General features: G+C 40.9%; 2 protein-coding genes across 3 annotated transcripts in view; both read left to right on the forward strand.

The window, feature by feature from the left end:
• The window catches only part of LOC141754250 (uncharacterized), a 164,658-nt gene extending 156,539 nt beyond the window's left edge, over positions 1–8,119 (forward strand). Inside the window, exon 2 of the mRNA XM_074613183.1 lies at positions 1,011–8,119. Within this exon, the coding sequence (XP_074469284.1) occupies positions 4,653–8,048 (3,396 nt within the window). The 5' untranslated portion in view covers positions 1,011–4,652 and the 3' untranslated portion in view covers positions 8,049–8,119. The remainder of the gene's footprint in view (positions 1–1,010) is intronic.
• The window catches only part of atxn1a (ataxin 1a), a 114,070-nt gene that overhangs the window by 59,938 nt on the left and 33,394 nt on the right, over positions 1–20,738 (forward strand). For both annotated transcript variants that reach the window (XM_074613184.1, XM_074613185.1), the window contains one exon: positions 19,601–19,716. The gene's annotated coding sequence lies outside the window, so the exon portion shown is untranslated. The remainder of the gene's footprint in view (positions 1–19,600; positions 19,717–20,738) is intronic.

A 20,738-nucleotide genomic window follows, 5' to 3' on the forward strand; every position in this document is an offset into this window, starting at 1 on the left:
TTACCCCACACTCATCTGCCACTGCCATTTTTTTTCATTTCGGTCTCTCTCTTTTTTTTTTTGTAATCTATCTTTAGTTCAAAGATACTCTGTTTTCATTCTGCAGCAGTGCAGTGGGTTGGAGTCTGGGTTTAACTATTTTTGATAGCCCTATGCAGACAGTTGGGTTACCATCCATGTTATTAAATACTCATTGATAAAACGGTTTTGAGTCACAGATTGGATCAGCAGAAAAAAAGGGAGCAAATATAACTTTTAGAGATGCTCCGATCATGTTTTTTTGCTGCAGAGACAGATTGCCGATCATCGATGAGCCATATCGGCCAATATAGATCGTTTTGTTGTTGTTGTTTTTTTAAAATGTTATCCGTTTATTTTGTTACAGTCATCTAGTGTAGTTATTTGCATAAAAACACATTTCAAATAATTAGAAAAATAAAAGATTGTCTTTTTATTGATAAAAAGATCTTGGCATCAGTAGTTACGTCCATACGGATCACGGATCAGCTACGGTCCGTTACACCTCTAGTGACTCACCTTATGCATTAACCCGTGACCTTCCCTTATGAGATGGTCAGTCTAACAATGAGGCTGCTCCATTTATAAATTGGGCCACAATCAGCAAGAGATTTCATATCATTACCTGTTACATTTTTCATTTTGTAATACGTGATCTCAGTGGAAATAAAACCCCCTTACCTTGGCAGTGAAAGGTTTTATTCATTGAGCTATACAGTGACTACCTGAGGCATACCACTTTAGATGTATCTGTCATTTTCTCAGCAGTGGTACGCAATTACAGTTTTTATTTCAGCCACATTGTTATCATCATCATCAAAGCACCTTTCTTGTTTCCCCATTCTTCAGAGACACAAGTAGGACAACATTTCTTTGGAAAGATACAAAATGAGTGCGTGTTTACAGTAGAGCTGCAACGATTAGTTGTCAACTATTAAATGAATCAGCAACTATTTTGATAATCAATTAATGGTTTCATTTTTTAAGAAAAGAAAGTATAAATTCTCTGATTCCAGCTTCTTAAATGTGAATATTTTCTGGTTTCTTTACTCCTCTATGACAGTAAACTGAATATCTTTGAGTTGTGGACAAAACAAGACATTTGATGATGTCATCTTGGGCTTTAGGAAACACTGATCGACATTTTTCTCCATTTTCAGACTTTTATAGACCAAACAACTAATCGATTAATCAGGCTCAAAATCCATCCTCCAGAAGCTATATTAATGCAGGTTTCCTCCTGACTTTATTTATGATGGTAGAACAGATGTTGATGATACAATGGGAACTTTCACTGACACATTTGTTTTTATAAAAAGTACTTTTGTTTTAGCCCCTTTAGCTCCTGTTTAGTCATTGTCAGCTCCTTTCAGACGTCTCATTGTGTTTGAAGTCTGCCGAAGAGCCTGATGAGTTTCGGCTGCTCAGGTGACATCAGATTAGGCCGAGCCGCGATTGTTTTTTTTGTGACGTGATGTTAGTATTGTGTCTCCTCCATTTGCTTCTCAATGAGTGGTCATCTGAGAAGCGTGTCCGTTCGTACGTGTGTGAGATTGGTAACCGATACGGCACGTGTGAGAGGTTGAACAGACTTATCTCGTTACAAGTCAGTCAAAGTTGCTGTACTACCGAGAAAGAGAAGAATGCACGAGAAAACTTTCTTCTTCCCCCGATTTCACTGGAAAACACCCCTCAGAAAAAGAGAGCTGGGAAATTCTGGAGCAACTTGTCCCGAAGTGATCCAGACTCCTGTTCCAACAGCTGGATCACAAACACCCTTTTTGCCACCGACAGCCTCAAAACCTGGAAAAATGGACATCAATAATAAACAGTAAACTTGCTGCCCAGACAACAGAGGAACAAAGAGTCAATTAGGACACATGGAGAACAAGCAGCATTTTTTATACTTAGAGCTGTCAATCAATTAAAATATTTAATCGCAATTTATCCCAAATTAATCACAAATTAATCACACATTTTTTTTATCCGTTCAAAATTAACCTTAAATGGAGATTTGTCAAGTATTTAATACTCTTATCAACATGGGAGTGGGCAAATATGCTGCTTTATGCAAATGTATGTATATATTTATTATTGGAAATCAATTAACAACACAAAACAATGACAAATATTGTCTAGAAACCCTCACAGGTACTGCATTTAGCATAAAAAAATATGCTCAAATCATAACATGGCAAACTCAAGCCCAACAGACAACGACAGCCCTAATATTTACTGACAAACTATAAAAAAAGAACTCTTATTATATAAATTAAGCTGTGTAGCGCAAGTCTGAGCGCTGCTTAATGAAAATACAGATTACATTGTCACCTGCCATCAGTTGAGAGAGAGAGCAGCTCTTACACTGCTGTAACTTGAATCCACAGGTTGCTTTACATAATGTATTTGCATGTGGATGCATTAATTATATGTATATCAGTATGCACTGTAGGTAAATTCCTAAGTGCTGCATATAATGCATACAGTACATGGATTTCGGATATTTTCCATTTGACCTATTACTCTTATAATAATTAATGTTTTGACAATATGCATCTTTCATTCAAACACTGGCTATTAACCATCCGCGTGAATACAGCAAATTTGAATTTGAGAAAGGGAGAGATAGAAACTAGTGGAAAAATGAGCAGCCAAAAGTGCCCTAAAGAAATATGATGAATGAATATTTCCTATTCATTACTTCACACAACACACACATTGTGTGATAACCACACGCTGTAGATAATCACTGTTAATGTCATATGAATGAGGCCAGTCAACTTTGTTGCAGCGTTAGAAGCTGTTATCACACAGCAGTGTCTGCTACTTAGTAGTCAAGATGAGAACCAGACTGTCTAGCTACTGGTGTGTATATATGTGTGCGTGTGTGTGTGTGTGGGAGTGTGTATGTGCGAAAAAGCAGTTTGATTTCATGTTTGATATCTTTAAAGCAGTACAGTATGGGGACATGTATATGTACTACAGTACATGTACACATGTGAGTGCATGAGAATATTACCTGTGTGTTGGCTTGTGTATGTGAGACACCCGTCCGTCCTGTGAGCTGCAGGACTGAGATCACACACACACGCACACACACACGCACACGCACACGCACGCACACACACTCAGCGGCAAGGTCCAATTGTCTGGTTGCCGGGCAATGAGCTCACAGCAGTCGACCATAACAAGCCCTGTCTCCATCAATCAGCTATAGAGTGCTCTGCTCTAGTAATGATGTCATCACACACACACAAACACGCAGACCACACACACACACACACACACACACCACACACTTATCTCATCCTCTTTGCTTTGACCTTGGGTTGCTCATCGGTGTGAGTGTGTCGGTGCTTGTCTGTGTGTGCAGGGTGTAAGAGGAATGAGTGGTGATCGCAAAATATTGCAGGAGAGGATGCAATCTGATTATGATGTGGGCTATACATAAATCTCACACGCATCATGTGCATTACACGCGCACACACCGTGTTGCACACACAGATATTCTTCAGATGGTGCATTGCAAGTGTGCAAACTATATTTTAGCTCTGAAAGGTTATCTGAGTGCATTTTTTATTATTTATTTCTTCTTTTTTTACCAAAAATGTTCCACAGCACACTCATGTGGTTGCACACAGTCTCACATTATGAGCCGTGGAGCAACACCACAGAGCACTGTCTCATTTAGGGGAGACACTACAGGTGAATAGGGAAAAAAAATTAAACTAATATCTACTTATACAACTAATATCACCAGCTGATTGCTTACATTAAGGGAAATATTTCTTGTATTTAAATGTTTCTGGAATTTTATGTTTAAATATGCATATTCTGCATGAAATATGCACTAATTTGCATAAATTTCCAGAACAGAAATCTGAACATTGGATAAAGCCAGGCTCAAAATTCTTGTTTCATTTTGTTGACATATTAGAGTCAAAGGTTGTATTGGAACCAGTGTAAAGTGTTCCCTTTGTATGTCCTTTGGCACCCCTAGTGGCGTCTGCAAATAGCTGTACTGAAGAGGAAGTGAGGTCATTGTAAACAAAGAATAACAGGAAGTGATGTTCAGGAAGCTCCTTTTTGCTCAGGGAATCATCTGTGTACAATCTTCTTAATCCTGTGCTATAAATCCACAAAACCGGCTTCATCTGTAAGTTATTCACTAATCACAGTTATGTGAACATGTTTATGTCACCATTTCTTAGGTTGAGTACAGTATTTTGATAGTTAGTTTGTTTTCAACTACATAGAGATTTATTGATGTTTAAAGCATTGGTTCTTGTGTAAATATACTTTTATGCACCTGTTAGTTATGCTAGTGATCTTTTCTCTATTGATATATTATTTAGTACTTACAAGCACATTTATCTGATGTTTGTATTTTGTGCTCTTTTTCAGTTTTACAAAAATTACATATTTTCCTCCATTAAATCCTGCCAAATACAACAACTCGTCTGTTCCTTGGAGAATGCAATGCTGGAGAATATATTGTTGAGCTGGCTGTATAGCTGAAAAACACGTTGCCTGCAACAACTTTGAGTGAGGACAGCATAGTAAAAAGATGACCACCTAATGTGGGATTTTAAGAAGGATTTCAAGATAGACAAGCTACACTGCAATTCATCGCCATGGAAACCACAGTCAAGTCAGTAGAGGATCCAGATGAAGACAAAGTGAAAGGCTCACAAGATGGTATTGAAACAAGTACAGTATTCTCTCACCATCGCTCCAGAAAATCACGCTCTTCACGCTCATCAACAAGCTCTAGTATGAGCTTAGAAGCAGCAAGAGCCCGTGCCAAAGCAGAGGCAGCCAAAACTAGGCTGGCCTTCACAGAAAAGGAGAGTGAACTCAAAATTGAGAAAGCCAAGCTGGAAGCCAGAATTGATTACATCAACCAACAACGAGAAGCTGAAGCTGCTCATGCAGAAGCTGTAGTGCTAGAGACAGCAGCAGCAGATATGGATGGCTCAGACCACATTAAAGATATTAAGTTCTTGCCCCTTCAAGAGAGCGCATTAAAAAGAACTGAGGACTATGTCACCCACCATGCCCTGCATCAGTTTCCACAGGCACCTAAGGAAGAAAAGGACGTTCACTACCCCCCACCTCCAGCACTCACACCTCAGCAAGATTACACTGCTCAAAGTGAGGTCCAATCACAGATCATCAATAGGAGACCGATGTACCAACAGAGGGAAACACCGCAGTTTCACACAGATTTACTACAGCAGAGATCACACAGTGCTCTCCCCTACAAGCCATCACACTCAGCCAATACAAATCAAGCCAACACTACAACAGCTGATCTTGCCAGACTTCTTGCTAAGAACCAGCTGGTGTCCTCAGGATTGACAAAGTTTGATGACCTACCCGAACACTACCAAGCCTGGAGGGAGACCTTCATCAACACAATTGAATATCTTGAGCTATCAGCAAGTGAAGAAATGGATTTGCTGATCAAATGGCTGGGTAAGAGTACAAGTGAGCAGGCACTCAGAATTAGATCTGTAAATGTCAGACAACCCTCCCTTGGTCTTAAAACGATTTGGGAGAGATTGAACAAAACATATGGATCTCCAGAAGTAATAGAGAGAGCTCTATTTAGTAAAATAGAGAACTTCCCCAAGATCCAAAACAGAGACAATCAAACACTTCAAGAGCTGGCAGACCTATTAATAGAACTGGATGTTGCCAAAAACGATGGGTACTTACCAGGGCTAGCTTATCTTGACACAGCAAGAGGAGTGCAGCCCATTGTAGAGAAGCTGCCTTTGTATCTCCAAGACAAATGGATGTCTCAAGGATGCAAATACAAGCGAGAACATGGTGTTGCCTTTCCTCCTTTCTGGTACTTTAAAGAGTTCATCTGCAGGGAAGCTGAAGAGAAAAATTATCCCAGCTTTAACCTGCCCAGTCTCTCTACAACCTCCTACAAGAAAGAGAAGTTTGGTCAAATGAAACCTGTCTCTGTACATAAAACAAGCATATCATCATCAGATACAGCGTCCAAAATAGAAAATCCTGACAGACTGTGCCCAATGCATAACAAACCTCACTCACTGAAGAAATGCAGAGGGTTCAGGAAAATGAGCTTTGATGATAGAAAGAAATTCCTAAAAGAGAACAATATATGCTTTCGCTGCTGTGCTTCTACTGTTCACCAAGCAAAATACTGTGAAATCCCCATCAAATGTACAGAGTGTGACAGCGATAGACATCTTGCTGCTCTTCACCGTGGTCCTGCTCCGCCGTCACAGCCAGGTTTTTTCCCTTCATCAGATAATGGCGGGGAGAGAGAGGACACAGGGCAGCCAGATGTCACATCGAGGTGTACCGAGGTATGTGGTGAGGACTTCAAAGGCAAATCTTGCTCAAAGATCTGCCTCGTGAACGTGTACCCCAATGGTCATCGTAAGCTACAGAGAAAAATGTATGCCATTTTGGATGAACAGAGCAACGTGTCATTGGCTAGATCAGAGTTTTTTGACATGTTCAGCATCAAGGGAGCTGCAGTGCCATACACACTCAAAACCTGTGCAGGGATGATGGAAACAGCTGGCAGGAAAGCCCATGGATTCACAGTAGAATCTACAGATGGAAAAATTAACATGCCATTACCTATACTCACCGAGTGTAATGAAATCCCAAACAATAGATCAGAGATCCCGACGCCTGAAGCCGCATACCACCACCATCACCTAAGACAGGTAGCGAGTGAAATCCCAAATCTCGATCCAGCTGCCGACATCCTGCTGCTTTTGGGAAGAGACATTATTAGGGCCCATAAGGTTCGTAAACAGCACAATGGCCCTCACTATGCACCATATGCACAAAAGCTAGACCTCGGCTGGGTCATCATAGGGGATGTATGCATAGGAGGTGTTCACAAGACAAACACAGTGAGTGCCATGAAGACCTGCATCCTTGACAATGGAAGACCAACTTGCCTTACTCCGTGTGAGAATCAGATACGAGTGAAAGAAATCTATAGTATCGAAGGTAATAGCAAGAATCCTCTCCTACACAAACCCACACAAAGTGCATCGTTGGTATCAAACAAGGATAATCTGGGAAAAATGGTTTTCTGTACAACAGAGAATGACAACCTGCTGGCCCACTCCATTGAGGATCTAACCTTCCTTCAGATCATGGAACGGGAGATCTTCCAAGATGACACAAATAGGTGGGTTGCTCCTCTCCCTTTTCGCCACCCACGGAGATGTCTCCCTAACATCAGAGGCCATACAAAACATCTGCGATCAGACTGTGGGACCAATTTTATTGGAGCATTCAAGGAGCTGAAAATGGATTCAAAATGTCTCAGTGATTCAAGCGTAGAAGACTACCTCCTTCAACAAAAATGCACCTGGGTTTTCAACCCTCCACACTCCTCTCATATGGGTGGCGCTTGGGAGCGCATGATTGGAGTCGCACGGAGAATTCTAGATGCCATGCTCCTACAAGTTGGACCTTTAAAGCTAACGCATGAAGTCCTAATCACCTTTATGGCAGAGGTCAGTGCCATTGTGAATGCCAGGCCGTTAATCCCTGTATCCACCGACCCAGAGGCTCCCCTCATTCTAACTCCTGCCATGCTGCTGACACAGAAAACGGGCACATCTCTTTGTCCAGTCAGTGAGTTTTCAAAAAGAGATTTGCTCAAGAACCAGTGGAAGAGGGTCCAAGCTTTGGCAGAGACATTCTGGGCTAGGTGGCGGCAAGAATATTTAAGCACACTTCAAAGTCGGCAGAAGTGGCAATCACAGAAACCCAATCTCAAAGAAGGAGACATAGTTCTCATGAAGGACAGTCAGACAAAAAGAAATCAGTGGCCAATGGGAATAATTGTGAAGGTCATTCCCAGTAAAGATGGACTGGTAAGAAAGGTGGAAGTCAAAGTGACAAGAAATCAGACAGTCAAGATATTCTCCAGACCCATTTCTGAGGTGGTGCTGCTTTTCTCCCAGGAGGACAAGGAAACCTCGACAGGTTCTCCTGACTCACCAGCCTCTTCAGCATGAAGGTCAATAACAGAGCAGCTGAGTCAGGTGACATCATGGGAACATCGTGTCACACAGTCCACAGATTAAAACCAGAGATAGGAAACTGTCGCTGAGCGATAGCCTGGTGAACTCACTGTGAGACCGCAGTCATAACTTTGGGGACGTGGCAGCTTTCTCCTGTACAGACTCGGATTAGAAAAGACTGTGGGTTAATATGTTTAAAGTGGCATATTTCTAAAAATGCCAGGCGGGGAGTGTATTGGAACCAGTGTAAAGTGTTCCCTTTGTATGTCCTTTGGCACCCCTAGTGGCGTCTGCAAATAGCTGTACTGAAGAGGAAGTGAGGTCATTGTAAACAAAGAATAACAGGAAGTGATGTTCAGGAAGCTCCTTTTTGCTCAGGGAATCATCTGTGTACAATCTTCTTAATCCTGTGCTATAAATCCACAAAACCGGCTTCATCTGTAAGTTATTCACTAATCACAGTTATGTGAACATGTTTATGTCACCATTTCTTAGGTTGAGTACAGTATTTTGATAGTTAGTTTGTTTTCAACTACATAGAGATTTATTGATGTTTAAAGCATTGGTTCTTGTGTAAATATACTTTTATGCACCTGTTAGTTATGCTAGTGATCTTTTCTCTATTGATATATTATTTAGTACTTACAAGCACATTTATCTGATGTTTGTATTTTGTGCTCTTTTTCAGTTTTACAAAAATTACATATTTTCCTCCATTAAATCCTGCCAAATACAACAACTCGTCTGTTCCTTGGAGAATGCAATGCTGGAGAATATATTGTTGAGCTGGCTGTATAGCTGAAAAACACGTTGCCTGCAACAACTTTGAGTGAGGACAGCATAAAGGTTTTTACAGAGAGAATTTTGGACATCTCTTTTTATCACTCCATAAATCAAAAAATACTGTCAACAACCAAAAAAAGAACAATTTTTGCTATGTTTTTCAGAATAAAATATTCTATAAATCAGACTATGAATGATATATGAACAAACCCCCCATCTTTAGAATATAGATAGGAATGAAACTGGAAAGTTTGGTGTATGTGGTGTATTTTAAATAATTTTGATTGTATACATTTTGCAAGACACAACAGGGGAATAGGGCAGAAAATGTAACTAATAGATATCACCATAAGACATCCCCAGTTGATGATTTACATTAAGACAATTGTTTTTTGTATTACAAGCTTTCAGAGTTTTTATGTTTAAATATGGAAATGAGTCATTATCTAAAGCTAACACTTAGCAAATTTAGGAGAAATCTACAAACGCAAACAGACAAACTGTAGTAAAATAAACACCTAAATGTGTATTTGTTTTCTTTCCACTAGTCTGAAAGAAAACATGTTATGGAAGCAAAATAACTCAAAATCTCAACATTGACCAGTGCATGAAAAATGACGTTTTTGCCTGGGGTGTCTCCCCTTTAGATGAACAAAAGATACCTCTGAATGTAATGTGCACCTCTGGTGATACATGCCACAACGCACGTGGTGTGTATGTGTGATCTTGAAGAGTATTGTGGCATTTAACACTGAAAAACAGACATTTACAGCACTCGTTGTGTCACTCACACTCTCTATGACCGACCTGGAGACTATATATGCAGTGTCCTCTTGGTGTTTAGATAATGCACGGTGATTCCCTTACTGGTGTCGTTAATGTTTTGGCCTTGGTGTAAAATCACAACAAAAAAGAAAAGAAATGTGCACTCAGTATCAGCCACACAATAGCAGTGCTCGACGTAGAAGATGTGTTCTAAAATGCTGAACTTTGAGACCTAAACATGTCTGAGGAGATGAAGAATTTTCAAGTGGTGCTTCAAATTAAAAGATGTCACACAGAGCCTTAGTCCGACCATGAAACTGAACCTCCTTCAAATGCACACACACACACACACACACACAAGCAAACGTGAAGTGTATCTGTTCGTAATGACACCTTCCTTTACCTACACGCATGCACTCACTCTTGCGAAAGTAATTGCTTCAAGATGACACACACACACACACATACACTACCACACACTCTCATACACAGTTTCTCCAGGTCCAGCTGTGTCTCTGCCAGGCTGTAGGGCAGGGGGCCAGCACAGTGAGGTGAAGAGAGTGGCAGGAACACTAACTGGCAAATCAGTGGCCAATTAAAAACGCTCAGCAGTGTGTGTTGTGTGAGTGTGTGTTGTGTGTGTGAGTGTCCTTGTTTGACTGCCAAGGAGAGGGTTGGCACAGAAAGCATGCTTCCTATTCTCTCAGCATGCCCCCTTAATGCAGAAGCTTACATGCACACACACACACACACACACACACACACACACAGACACACACAGCCTTGGATTTGTCTCACCCCATTGTCTTTATTTGGGACAAATGAATGCATGTCCTTGCTCTGTTTGTGAGCGTGCATGCATTTATGTGCATGCGTGTGAAGTTGAAGTTGTGTATAGCCTCACAAAGTAAAGACACTCTGCCCTGCCTACTTTATTATACGACAGGAGACATTGTCGTGAATAGAGAAGTTGTTGGGTGTTGACATAGTGTCGGTGTGTCTGTGAATGTGTGGAACAAGTGGAAACAGAAAAGAAACCTTAAAAGCAACAGCTTCCTCCTTGAGCTGATTAGCCAACTAATCAGACATTAGAGTGTCGGCCAATGAGTAAATATTGTTGTTTTCCTTATCGTCGTTTTATTGATAATGAGCGATGAACTTGATCCCACTCATAGCTGACTGATTGAGCAGTTTACTTTTCTGAACTTTTAAAAACTGACTGTTTCTTTTTTCCCATCACTATGACAAGCTGCTCTAATTAAATTACAGTGAAGAAGTACAATGTGATCCATCATTCACTGTCAGCTGCTGAGCTGCATTTTGTCTCGTGATCAGTTTAGTTACTACATGATGGTGCGAACAAATGCCGAGTCATCAAACACTGAATGTGAACTGAAAGAACTAAAAACCAGCCCTGCTTTCAGCTTCGTGACTCCAAGGGTTTTTGAATAGTTTATTGAGCCAGATGTGTAGGGCTGCCTCCTCTTAAGACCTTTTACACACACACAAATTTGTTGCAAGTTTAAAAATAAATACGACCTCACACTGTGTCAATCATGTTTACACACCGGCTCTGTAACTTTCATCCGTCATTAAAGATTTCGGAACAGGTTTGATTATCTGTGTTTTTTTTTTAGCATTCGTCAAAAGGCAAAAGAGGGTTGTTTGACCACTCAGAGCCACCATTATTAACATTCACTCTGTCTCCCAGCACAAAGCACTTTACGATAAAGAAATAAAAGAATACAGAGATATAGGGATTGTCTAATCGCTAGGCAGCTAAATGATAGCGCTTTGCTATCACCCCATTTGGGACGAGCGCTATCCATTGCACTCACGTAATTGCGAATTTTCGCAACAAATAGAATAATAAAACGCATCGGACTCAGTGTGCAAGGTTTCTGTGTGTAATGTTTTTTTATTGGATGATGGAATAAAAAACGCGTACAAAAAATACGGACTGATTAGTCGATTAGACTAATCGGTGCTTTTGGTCTTAGTCGACTAAGATCTCTTTAGTCGATTCGTCGTTTTTTAGGCTTTCAAGCTGAATGACTTATTTCCAAGAAACTTATGCGCACGTCTCTAGTAAACACAAGATTTAAAGTGGTGCTTTTGTGTTATTCTTTGTGGAGAAACTTAAATCGATTAGTCGACTAAATCGTACGAGTGTTAGTTTACTAGGAATTTCTTTGGTTGAGGACGGCCCTATAGATTTGGAGATACCTGGTTTTCCCTGGACAGCAATGCTAAGCTCATTTTCCCCCTGAGGGTTAATGTTATATTTCATAAAAGTTAGTGTAATAATGTCTTCTGAAATTAGCTGGGCTTGTCTTTATTTCAGGCTAGGCAGTGCATATCCTCTTTAATATGCTGCGGGAAACCCTGTTTCTATAATAAGAAATTGTTTGACTGTTAGTCGAGGACAGCTCTAAAGCTTCCGCACCAGTGTTTTCTCTCTTTTGCTTTGCATTTTAGCCATTCAGTCAGGTTTATTCAGGCTATGATCAGCTCCTGCACCAACAACAACAACATGTAACAACATCGTAACCAAACACCCACTGATTCTATGCACTTTGAATACACCCACTATGAAAATGTCCTAAATTAGGTCAGTTCTCATTTAAGAGAGTGGGAGAGAAGTGTGACCTCCATCACTAAAACGTTATGAAGTGTACCAGGGGCTGTAGATCACTCAGTTTGTAGTAGCAACCTTCCTTGTTACAGTGTGGTTTGATCGCAAGTATTGTCACTCACATGAGCTTTAGACTGGAGGGTTAATAAGCAGAGAATAATGGCTATAAATGGTGTCAGATTGGAAAGAGTTGGGACGTGGAGCGAGAAAGAGAGAGGGAGCATTGTAAACCTTTCTTTGATGTTTGTCTTTGCTGCATGAGTTCTATTTGCTTCCTGGCTTGTGATCTTTCTTCTTTCCTTCCAGCAGTGCATCATAAAATTGGATACTAAAAATAGTTCAGGTCAGCAACAGGAATTTTTGTAACGGCGCTGAACCTCGCACAGCTGCCACGTACACACTTCCACATCAAAAAAAGTGTGTAATGATAGATAAAGGATGGCGGTAAGTAAAGGACACCGGCCTTTCCAGACGCCAAGATAACATTCCTCCCTGCTCTGAGCACCTTGAACCTTCACAGGGAGGATGATTCCTCATTTGTGGTAGGGCAGATATGTTGGAGTCTAGGAAAATGGGCTTGTGGTTGAGGAAGGCATTTCCCTTACATTACAGTGATGGTCAGTCACTCCGTCTACACACACACACAAAAAGACTCGCTTCATTCTTCTGCCTCAGCCAACCAAACAGCTGCCAGACACGACGTCAGCTCCCAAACTATTCTGTCTATGTGTTCCTGTGATTGTCTGCCATTTATGATAAATGATGAGCTGTGTACTACAGGACGTGTAATTCATCTAAGCAAGTATAAAGAGAAATTTAATGTCGAGTGACAACTCTGTATTTAAATGTTTTGGGAACGCAACCTTCAGAGGCATTTTTGAGTAAATCTTTTGCTGATGTTGGCCTTTAAACCCCGTACTTGTGGTCTACAGCCATTAAAAAAAGACTGCACTGTTTGGCAAAACTTGTACAGTAGGCAAAAGGATTTGGCGATTGTGGGTGGATTTTTTTTTTTTTGACTACACTTGGCGAAGAGAGAATGGGAAGAATGCAAGCGCTTAAACAGATGAAGTGATGGTTGAGTGGACAAAAGTATTCATGGTGTAATCACGCCGGCATGTAGTCGAGTACGGAGAGACACACACAGAGAACACTTGTGAGACGTGTTGAACATCATGGCTTTTTGATCTAGATCGCCACGCACACACACACAGACATAAATGACCAAAAAAATGTTGAACCCATTCACCCGCTTTAAGAGAATACAACAGCAGTACTTTTATCATTTTTCAAGAGTGTAAACTACTCATTCAGTCACTTGACCACTACTGGCAACCTGTCAACTCATTGTAAGTTTCTCGTGATGACAGTCAGTGTCAGGTAGATGCCTCAACATGCATAAAACATCTCTTTGACCCGTGTTTCACCGAGTGAGGTATAGACTCGCAACGCATTTACACAATCATAATCAGGCTTATTTTGCCAAGTATATACATACATGGAATTTGATAGGGGAGAGGAAAAAAATCAACTCACCTATGTATTGCAATTAGATTTTTTTACGATTTTGAATTGGATTTTTTTTAATGCCAGAATCATTATATTTGCTTCATTTGAGTCTATGCAAAGGTAGAAGGAAGTTACCGCTTTTATGTTGTAGTCTGAGTAAGGTCATATCCGTTCCGTATCCGTCAACCAAAACAAACCGCAGTCGGCCGAAACGAGAAAGTAGAAAACGGTGGAGGGTCCGCATGGATATGATCTACACCCTCACATGTTAAATCCAAAGTGGTAAACACTACACATACAGTAAAGTATGGAAACACTTTGGGTTTCACACATTACCAGGAAAAGCAGAGCTAGACAACTGCATGCTAACTCTGTCATGGACAGGAAACTATATCGTATTGCGGTAACATGCGATCAAATCAGGTGTCACTCTCACCTCCGTGGTCAAATCAGCCGACGCTGCAACTGTAGAGCACCCATATACTGACATTTATGTTAAATGCATATAAAGAGAAAGGAGCTGATGGGTGAGCTAGCGATGGACTTGGCGAAGTTAGCGGAAGTATACACATGTGACTACGTCTGGTTTTCAAAATAAGGTGTTAACAAAGGGAACTGTATATACAAAATACATATATGGAAATAAGATTGATTGTACTATATTCACCAGAAGTATAAAACATGACATTAAAAAGAAAATACCACTAATATGTGAGGGAAATGTCTTGGGTTGCTGGAAATTTTTTTTATCATAATGCCTGACAATGACTGATATATTTGACTTCGGGACATCTCTGACTACATACATGCTGAAAATCAAACATTCTTAATGTATTAATTTAGATATTTTCCAAAGTAAAAGTCCCTAGAAGTGTATGATTCAACTTTTCCCATCGTCTAGTGTTAAAAAAGTAAACAAAAATCGCAACAAATAAAATTGAATTGCAATACTTAAAAATCGCAATACATATCGAATCGGCACCCAAGTATCGTGATAACATCGAATCGGGAGATAGCAGTATCGTCCCAGCCATAGAATTTGACACCGGTTTTATGCACCTCTTTCAATGTACTTACACAGAATAGAAATAATAGAATAAAAGAATACAATAATAAAAGTAAAATAAAGTCAAGTGTTTGGAAGTTGTAACAATACAATGGATGGATGTATAAACATGAACTGGATGATTATGTACATTATGTACATGTGGAGACGTCTATATACTGTACGTACACTGAGTAGGATTTATCTTTACAGTGATTGCACAGAGACTGTAAGAATTATAAACTATAACACGGCAGCAGCGGATATTTGGTGTTAAAGGGTGGTTGACTGTGTGTGACTCATTAAGTGTTCATCAGAGTGATGGCCTGTGGGTAGAAACTGTTCTATTGTACTGTAGGTATGCTTTGGTCATTTATGCACTTGTACTGTAGTGCTGAACCTGCTCTCAGCTGTTTGTTAGGAGGTTGAATGCACTTATTGTAGGTCACAGTGTGCAAAAGTATCTGCTGAATGAATGCAATGCAATGTAGTGTAGTGTAAGTACAATAGAGACATGACTGACATAAAAAAGCCACACACACAGTTCATTGCAGGTGCGGGCTGCTCCTCTTGGCTTTGCAATTCAATCAGTCGTTCACTTAATGTGGTTTACACTGAGCCATTTCTGACTCATTTAGCCTGCTTGATTCCTGGATTGGACATGATGGATTGAGACAAAGTGTCGTTAGCTGTGTGTGACAGAGAGTGTACCCTGAGGAGTGTGTTTGTTGTAAGGAGAAGCTTCTCATCAGCCTGAAAAGCATTTATGTTGCCTTTATATTATCAGCACTGAGCTTTTAAGGTCATGTTTACTGAGCATTCTTTTCATTACAATCAAATTGCTCCGGGACTAGTTGTACATTTTAAACCAGAGCATCTATTTCACTTGTATTATCTTTACAACATTATCTACATGGCAGCTTTTGTTTTTTATGCCTCCGCGCTGGCGACAGCCGCGGACAGAGGAATTATGTTTCGGGCTGTCCGTCCACATTCTCATGACAAAAGATATCTCAGGAACGCCTGGAGGGAATTTCTTCAAATTTGGCACAAAAGCCAAAGCCCTTTGCTGCATGTCATCCCCTCTCTCTCCCACTTTCACAACTATCATGTCTCTACAAAATAAAGGCAACAGCCCAAAAAATAATCTTTAAAAAAACTGATTGGTCAAAGGTCAAGGTCACTGTGACCTCACAAAACACATTTTTGGCCATAACTCAAAAATTCATATGCTAATTGTTGAGGCTGCTCCCTCTTAGTCGATTAGTTGATTGTTTTGGTCTCGGTCGACTAAAGCTGGGGACACACCAAGATGCTGAATCGTTCGAAAAACTTCTATCATGGGCAGACTAGAGCCAAAGGTGTGGGACACAGCGCAAAAACTAGGCCGATGGACGCTCACCGACGGCTCCAAACTGTCCGACGGCTGACCGTCAGCTTGGTGTGTCAGGGCTTTAAGATTTCTTTAGTCGATTAGTCTTTTTTTATACTTTTTTCATGCTGACTGACTACAGGAATGTTATGAGCGCATCTCTGGTAAACACACGATTTAAAGTGGTGCTTTTATGTGATTCTTTGTGGAGGAACTAATCGATTAGTCGAGTGTTAGCTGACTAAGAATTTCTTTGGTGGACGACAGCCCTACTTATTATGACAACTTCACATAAATGTCTAACAGGATAAAATGATGAAGTGAAGACATTTTGGACAGACGTGGATGTAAACTGCAACTTGACTGGTTGGCAAAGGCCTACAACCACGAGGCGGTAATTCTAGTTACCGCCTTGTTTTATTAAGTAATTTCATAAGTTCCTCTTGACTTCCAGCAACCTTTTTCCATTTGGGTGTCTTAAGGCCTTCTGATACGTATATGTGAGCCGCCTATCCTAGTAGTCTGGTGGCTCCCTCTACCTGGGCACCAGTTTTGGGATTTTCTGTAGAGTCTATTTAATATTATCTCAGTTAGACTGGCAGTATGTTTCCCCTCACATACTCATTTGCTAGAATCAGCATTTTTGTTACATTTGTTAAACAAAATGTGTCTGTTAAATACATTTCCTTTCTTTTAGTTAATCCCTCGCACGTGCTCCCCTCATTTGCTACGATCTGAGAGCAGGGTGAAGTATTTAAACTTGACATCTTTAAAGATTCAGCTATCATAGTATTTTCCCTGAAAGTTGGCAGAGTTTAATCCTCACTCTCTGTCCTGCTCTGCCCTCCCTCTCACTATCCTCCTCCTCCCCTTTTCCGCTGACGTTTTTCAGCTTTCCATACTCCCCGCTGTGCCTCGCTGGCTGTGCCAGTGTTGTCCTCCCAGTGAGTTTCTATCTGCCTCTTCTCCGCCACCATCTGTTTCTCTCTCTGTCTCTCTTTCTCTCTGCCTCTCTCTTTCTCTGTGTCTGCTTTACCTCACGGCCTCTCTATTCTCTCCATCTGTCTTCCTTCCTGTCACCTCTGGATCTCTCCTACTTTTTCTCTCTTCTTTTAACTTTAGCTATTTCTCACTCTTTGTTGCCTCTCTGTCTCTTCCTCTCTTATCTCCATCCCTCTTTCTCTGCCTTTTTAACACCATATGATGGACTCCTTTGCCAGTTGGTGTCTGCTAATCCTTGGTCTCAGTACACATTTATTTTTTTCTCCCTCTGTTTCTGCCTTACACACACACACACACATTACTGCACACACACCCTGCTGCTTTCTGTGTGCCTTCAGCTTAATGTGTGTGTGCTTACATGCTTAACTTAAGCTTGACACTATACTATAGTGCACTGTTCCCATGTCTGCCATACACCACACATTCCTCTGTGTCTCACTATGCAGCTGCCTCACTGTCCCATTATCATATCTCATTGCCACTGTAGCTCAATCCCCTGTAGAATACAGTCATCATGCATAACATAAGAAATGTGCGTGGAATGATATATCTCACTATTACTAATGTAACACACAAACACAGCCTCATGCTGTAATCCCTCTCTCTCTCTCTCGCTCTCTCTCTGTCTTCCACTGGCTGCAATAAAACACTTTCCCACAACTAGACAGCGGCACAAACACACACCTACCCACCTCTCTCCTTGTCGTCAGACATGTAAGAAATGGGTCAGTAGGATGTTTGACGTCCCACACATCTCGACACAAACACTCACAGACACTCACACACACACACACACACACACACACACACACACACACACACACACACACACACACACACACACACACACAGAATGCAGCTGACTAACAGCAGGGAACATGTCTCTCGTATCCCCGTAACATCCCCATCATCCCACCACAACCTGCCTAATTAGTCCCTCAGAGTGTGTGTGCACACTGCCGACGATCAGCCAGTCTGTCTCTGTCTCTTATGCCGGTGTGTGTGGGTGTCTGCTTAAGTCAGCGTGTTGCACATTTGATGTCTTTAAAGATGCACTAGAGTTCTTTTTTACCCCATGAATATGACAGGTCCTGCTTATAATGATGATGACCTGTATTTGCATTGCAGTGTTTAAAACAATAACACATTATGCAGACAGTAGCGAATGAAAGACCGAATGAAAAGATGCACAGTGGGAAATGTCAAACGACAGTGAGGTTTAAAGAGCTTAAGAGAACATTAAACAGGAAGAATGGGCTGAAATGCTTAAAAGCCTGTTAAGGATATATATATATAGTGGGTTTTCATGGGTCTTTCTCTAAATGTCTCAAAAAAATTCTTGTGTACCTAAGCTGTGACCCATTTCATTTTTAAAATGTGCAACATTAAAGAGGACCTGTTATGCTTATTTTCCGTTGCATACTTTTATTTTGGGTTTCTACTGAAACATGTTTACATGCTTTAATGTTCAAAAAACGCTTTATTTTTCTCATACCGCTGTGCTCCAGCACGTCTTTTCAACTACTGTCTGAAACGCTCTGGTTTGAGCTCCGGCCCCGCCCTCCCGAAAAGCCCAGTCTGCTCTGATTGGTCAGCTGGCCCACTCTGTTGTGAATGGTCAACCGAACCAAACTCTTTGGATTCCGCTCCAGCTCCACTCTCACTAGCTTTGTTTGAGGGCGTGACAAACTGCAAATGTGTTACTTGGTGACATCACCATGTTACGGAAGAAAAGGCGGGACTTCAAGCAAGGTGTTTCAGGCAGTTCAGGAGCAGAGTTTTCTGTGGGAGAGAGTAACATCCTTTGACGTAGACTTTGGGCTTTGTAACTTTGCAGACCTTTTACAAGCACAAAAAACTATATAACACCGTAAAGGAAAGAGAAAAACACAAAAGCATAATAAGTCATCTTTAATCGATATGTAAATGGTATGTGATATCTTCCACTTTTTGAATCAAAAAATATTTTTACTTTATTATCTGTATACATGTACAGTGATTATTCTGTCGTAGTTATGCAGTATGGTCTTTTTTTTTTATTTCACGTCAATATACTTCAGCTACTCTGGTTCCCCGCCATCATCACCATCACCATCAATAACCATCACTGTAGTACCTTTGTTGTGCTTTACTAGGGATCTGTACAAATGTGCAGATACAGAAAATCAAAGGCTGTTGGGATGTGAAAGACAAATATTTTGCATTTTGCAGCTGCAACTCTAATCGAGGCAAGATGTGAGAATCCCATATGGTTGTTTATGCTCATGGATCAAAGTTCCATGTGTGGCTTTGTGAAATAAACCTTGTGTTGCACGTGTAGCTTTCCTGCTGATGCATCCGTACCACACAGTGTATACCAGTGTGTCCTGTCATGTCCTAATCTGTCCATTCCCTACTTTAGTGTCAACTTGTGTTGTTGTTGTTTCATCCACCAGGGAGTGCTGAGTCCCTGAGTCACCACGCGACATTCTGGGATAGTCTGGAACCCTCTCCATGGGCTGTACCACCTGCTGACAAACCAGGGGGGTCTGGAGGAGTTGTGTTGAATGAGGTGAGATTGTCCCCGTCTGTTAACATTGTGTTTTTTTATTTAAATGAACTTTTTTTGCTATGTAAGCTGCTTTTATGAATAGATGGAGAGCTATATCACGTTTTTAGTTGAGCTTGAATTGAGGCTGTGCTTCATAAGCTCGAGGACAACGTCTCACTGCTGAATCATTACTGACAAACTGCTGCCATGTTGTTATTACAACCTAAAAGCTGCTAGTCTGACTGTCATGTTTAATTTGGTGTTATTAGTCCCGACGTCAAGGACTTTTCAGCCCTGTGTTTTCCTCATAGCCCAGAGCCTTGCTTTGCTGATAAACCCGTCACCCTGGACACAGCCCTGATGCATGTTAAGTAAAGTGCATTGGATTTGAATGTGAGTGAAGTGGCAGCTAATCACATACACAGCCTGCAGTGAATTAACCGAGGTATTCCTCTCTGTTGCTTTGAGCAACGGCACATCGTAAATGTATGGCTCGTCCTCATTCTCTGTCATAAAATATAATGGGTTTACCAAGCAATGTGGTAGATTTATAGACTCTTTCAAACGTCTGTATAAAGGTGTATAATGACGTCAGAAAGATGAGAAGGTGTCTTTCAGTTACTGAAATGAAGCCAGCGGGCCTCGGTTAACTAAGTTTGTTTACTGCCAGCGCTGAGATTTGAGGAGAGACAGTTTTAGGCTCCACACTAAAACGTTTTTATTTAAAACGCATAACTTTTGCTACATTTATGCCTAGCGTCCACACTAGTCCGGCGTTTTTGTGCACCTAAAACGGAGACGTTTGAAACCGCGGCTGACCCCCTTTTAGTTTTGCCCAGTGTACATGAATGGTCATGTATATGCGTTTTCAGACATGGTAGTCGGAGATTTATTCTGAAACGGCCCCAAAAGGCTCGTCTGGACGGCGTTTTAAAACGAAAACATATTAGTGTGGCTGTAGCCTTAGGGTAAAGCTAGTCTGCCTCATGTGTTTGTCTATGAGACTGCATCTGATGTAGCAGCAATATATTTTCATGCATAAC

Source organism: Sebastes fasciatus, chromosome 17 (genome assembly GCF_043250625.1).
Source record: "Sebastes fasciatus isolate fSebFas1 chromosome 17, fSebFas1.pri, whole genome shotgun sequence".
NCBI lineage: Eukaryota > Metazoa > Chordata > Actinopteri > Perciformes > Sebastidae > Sebastes > Sebastes fasciatus.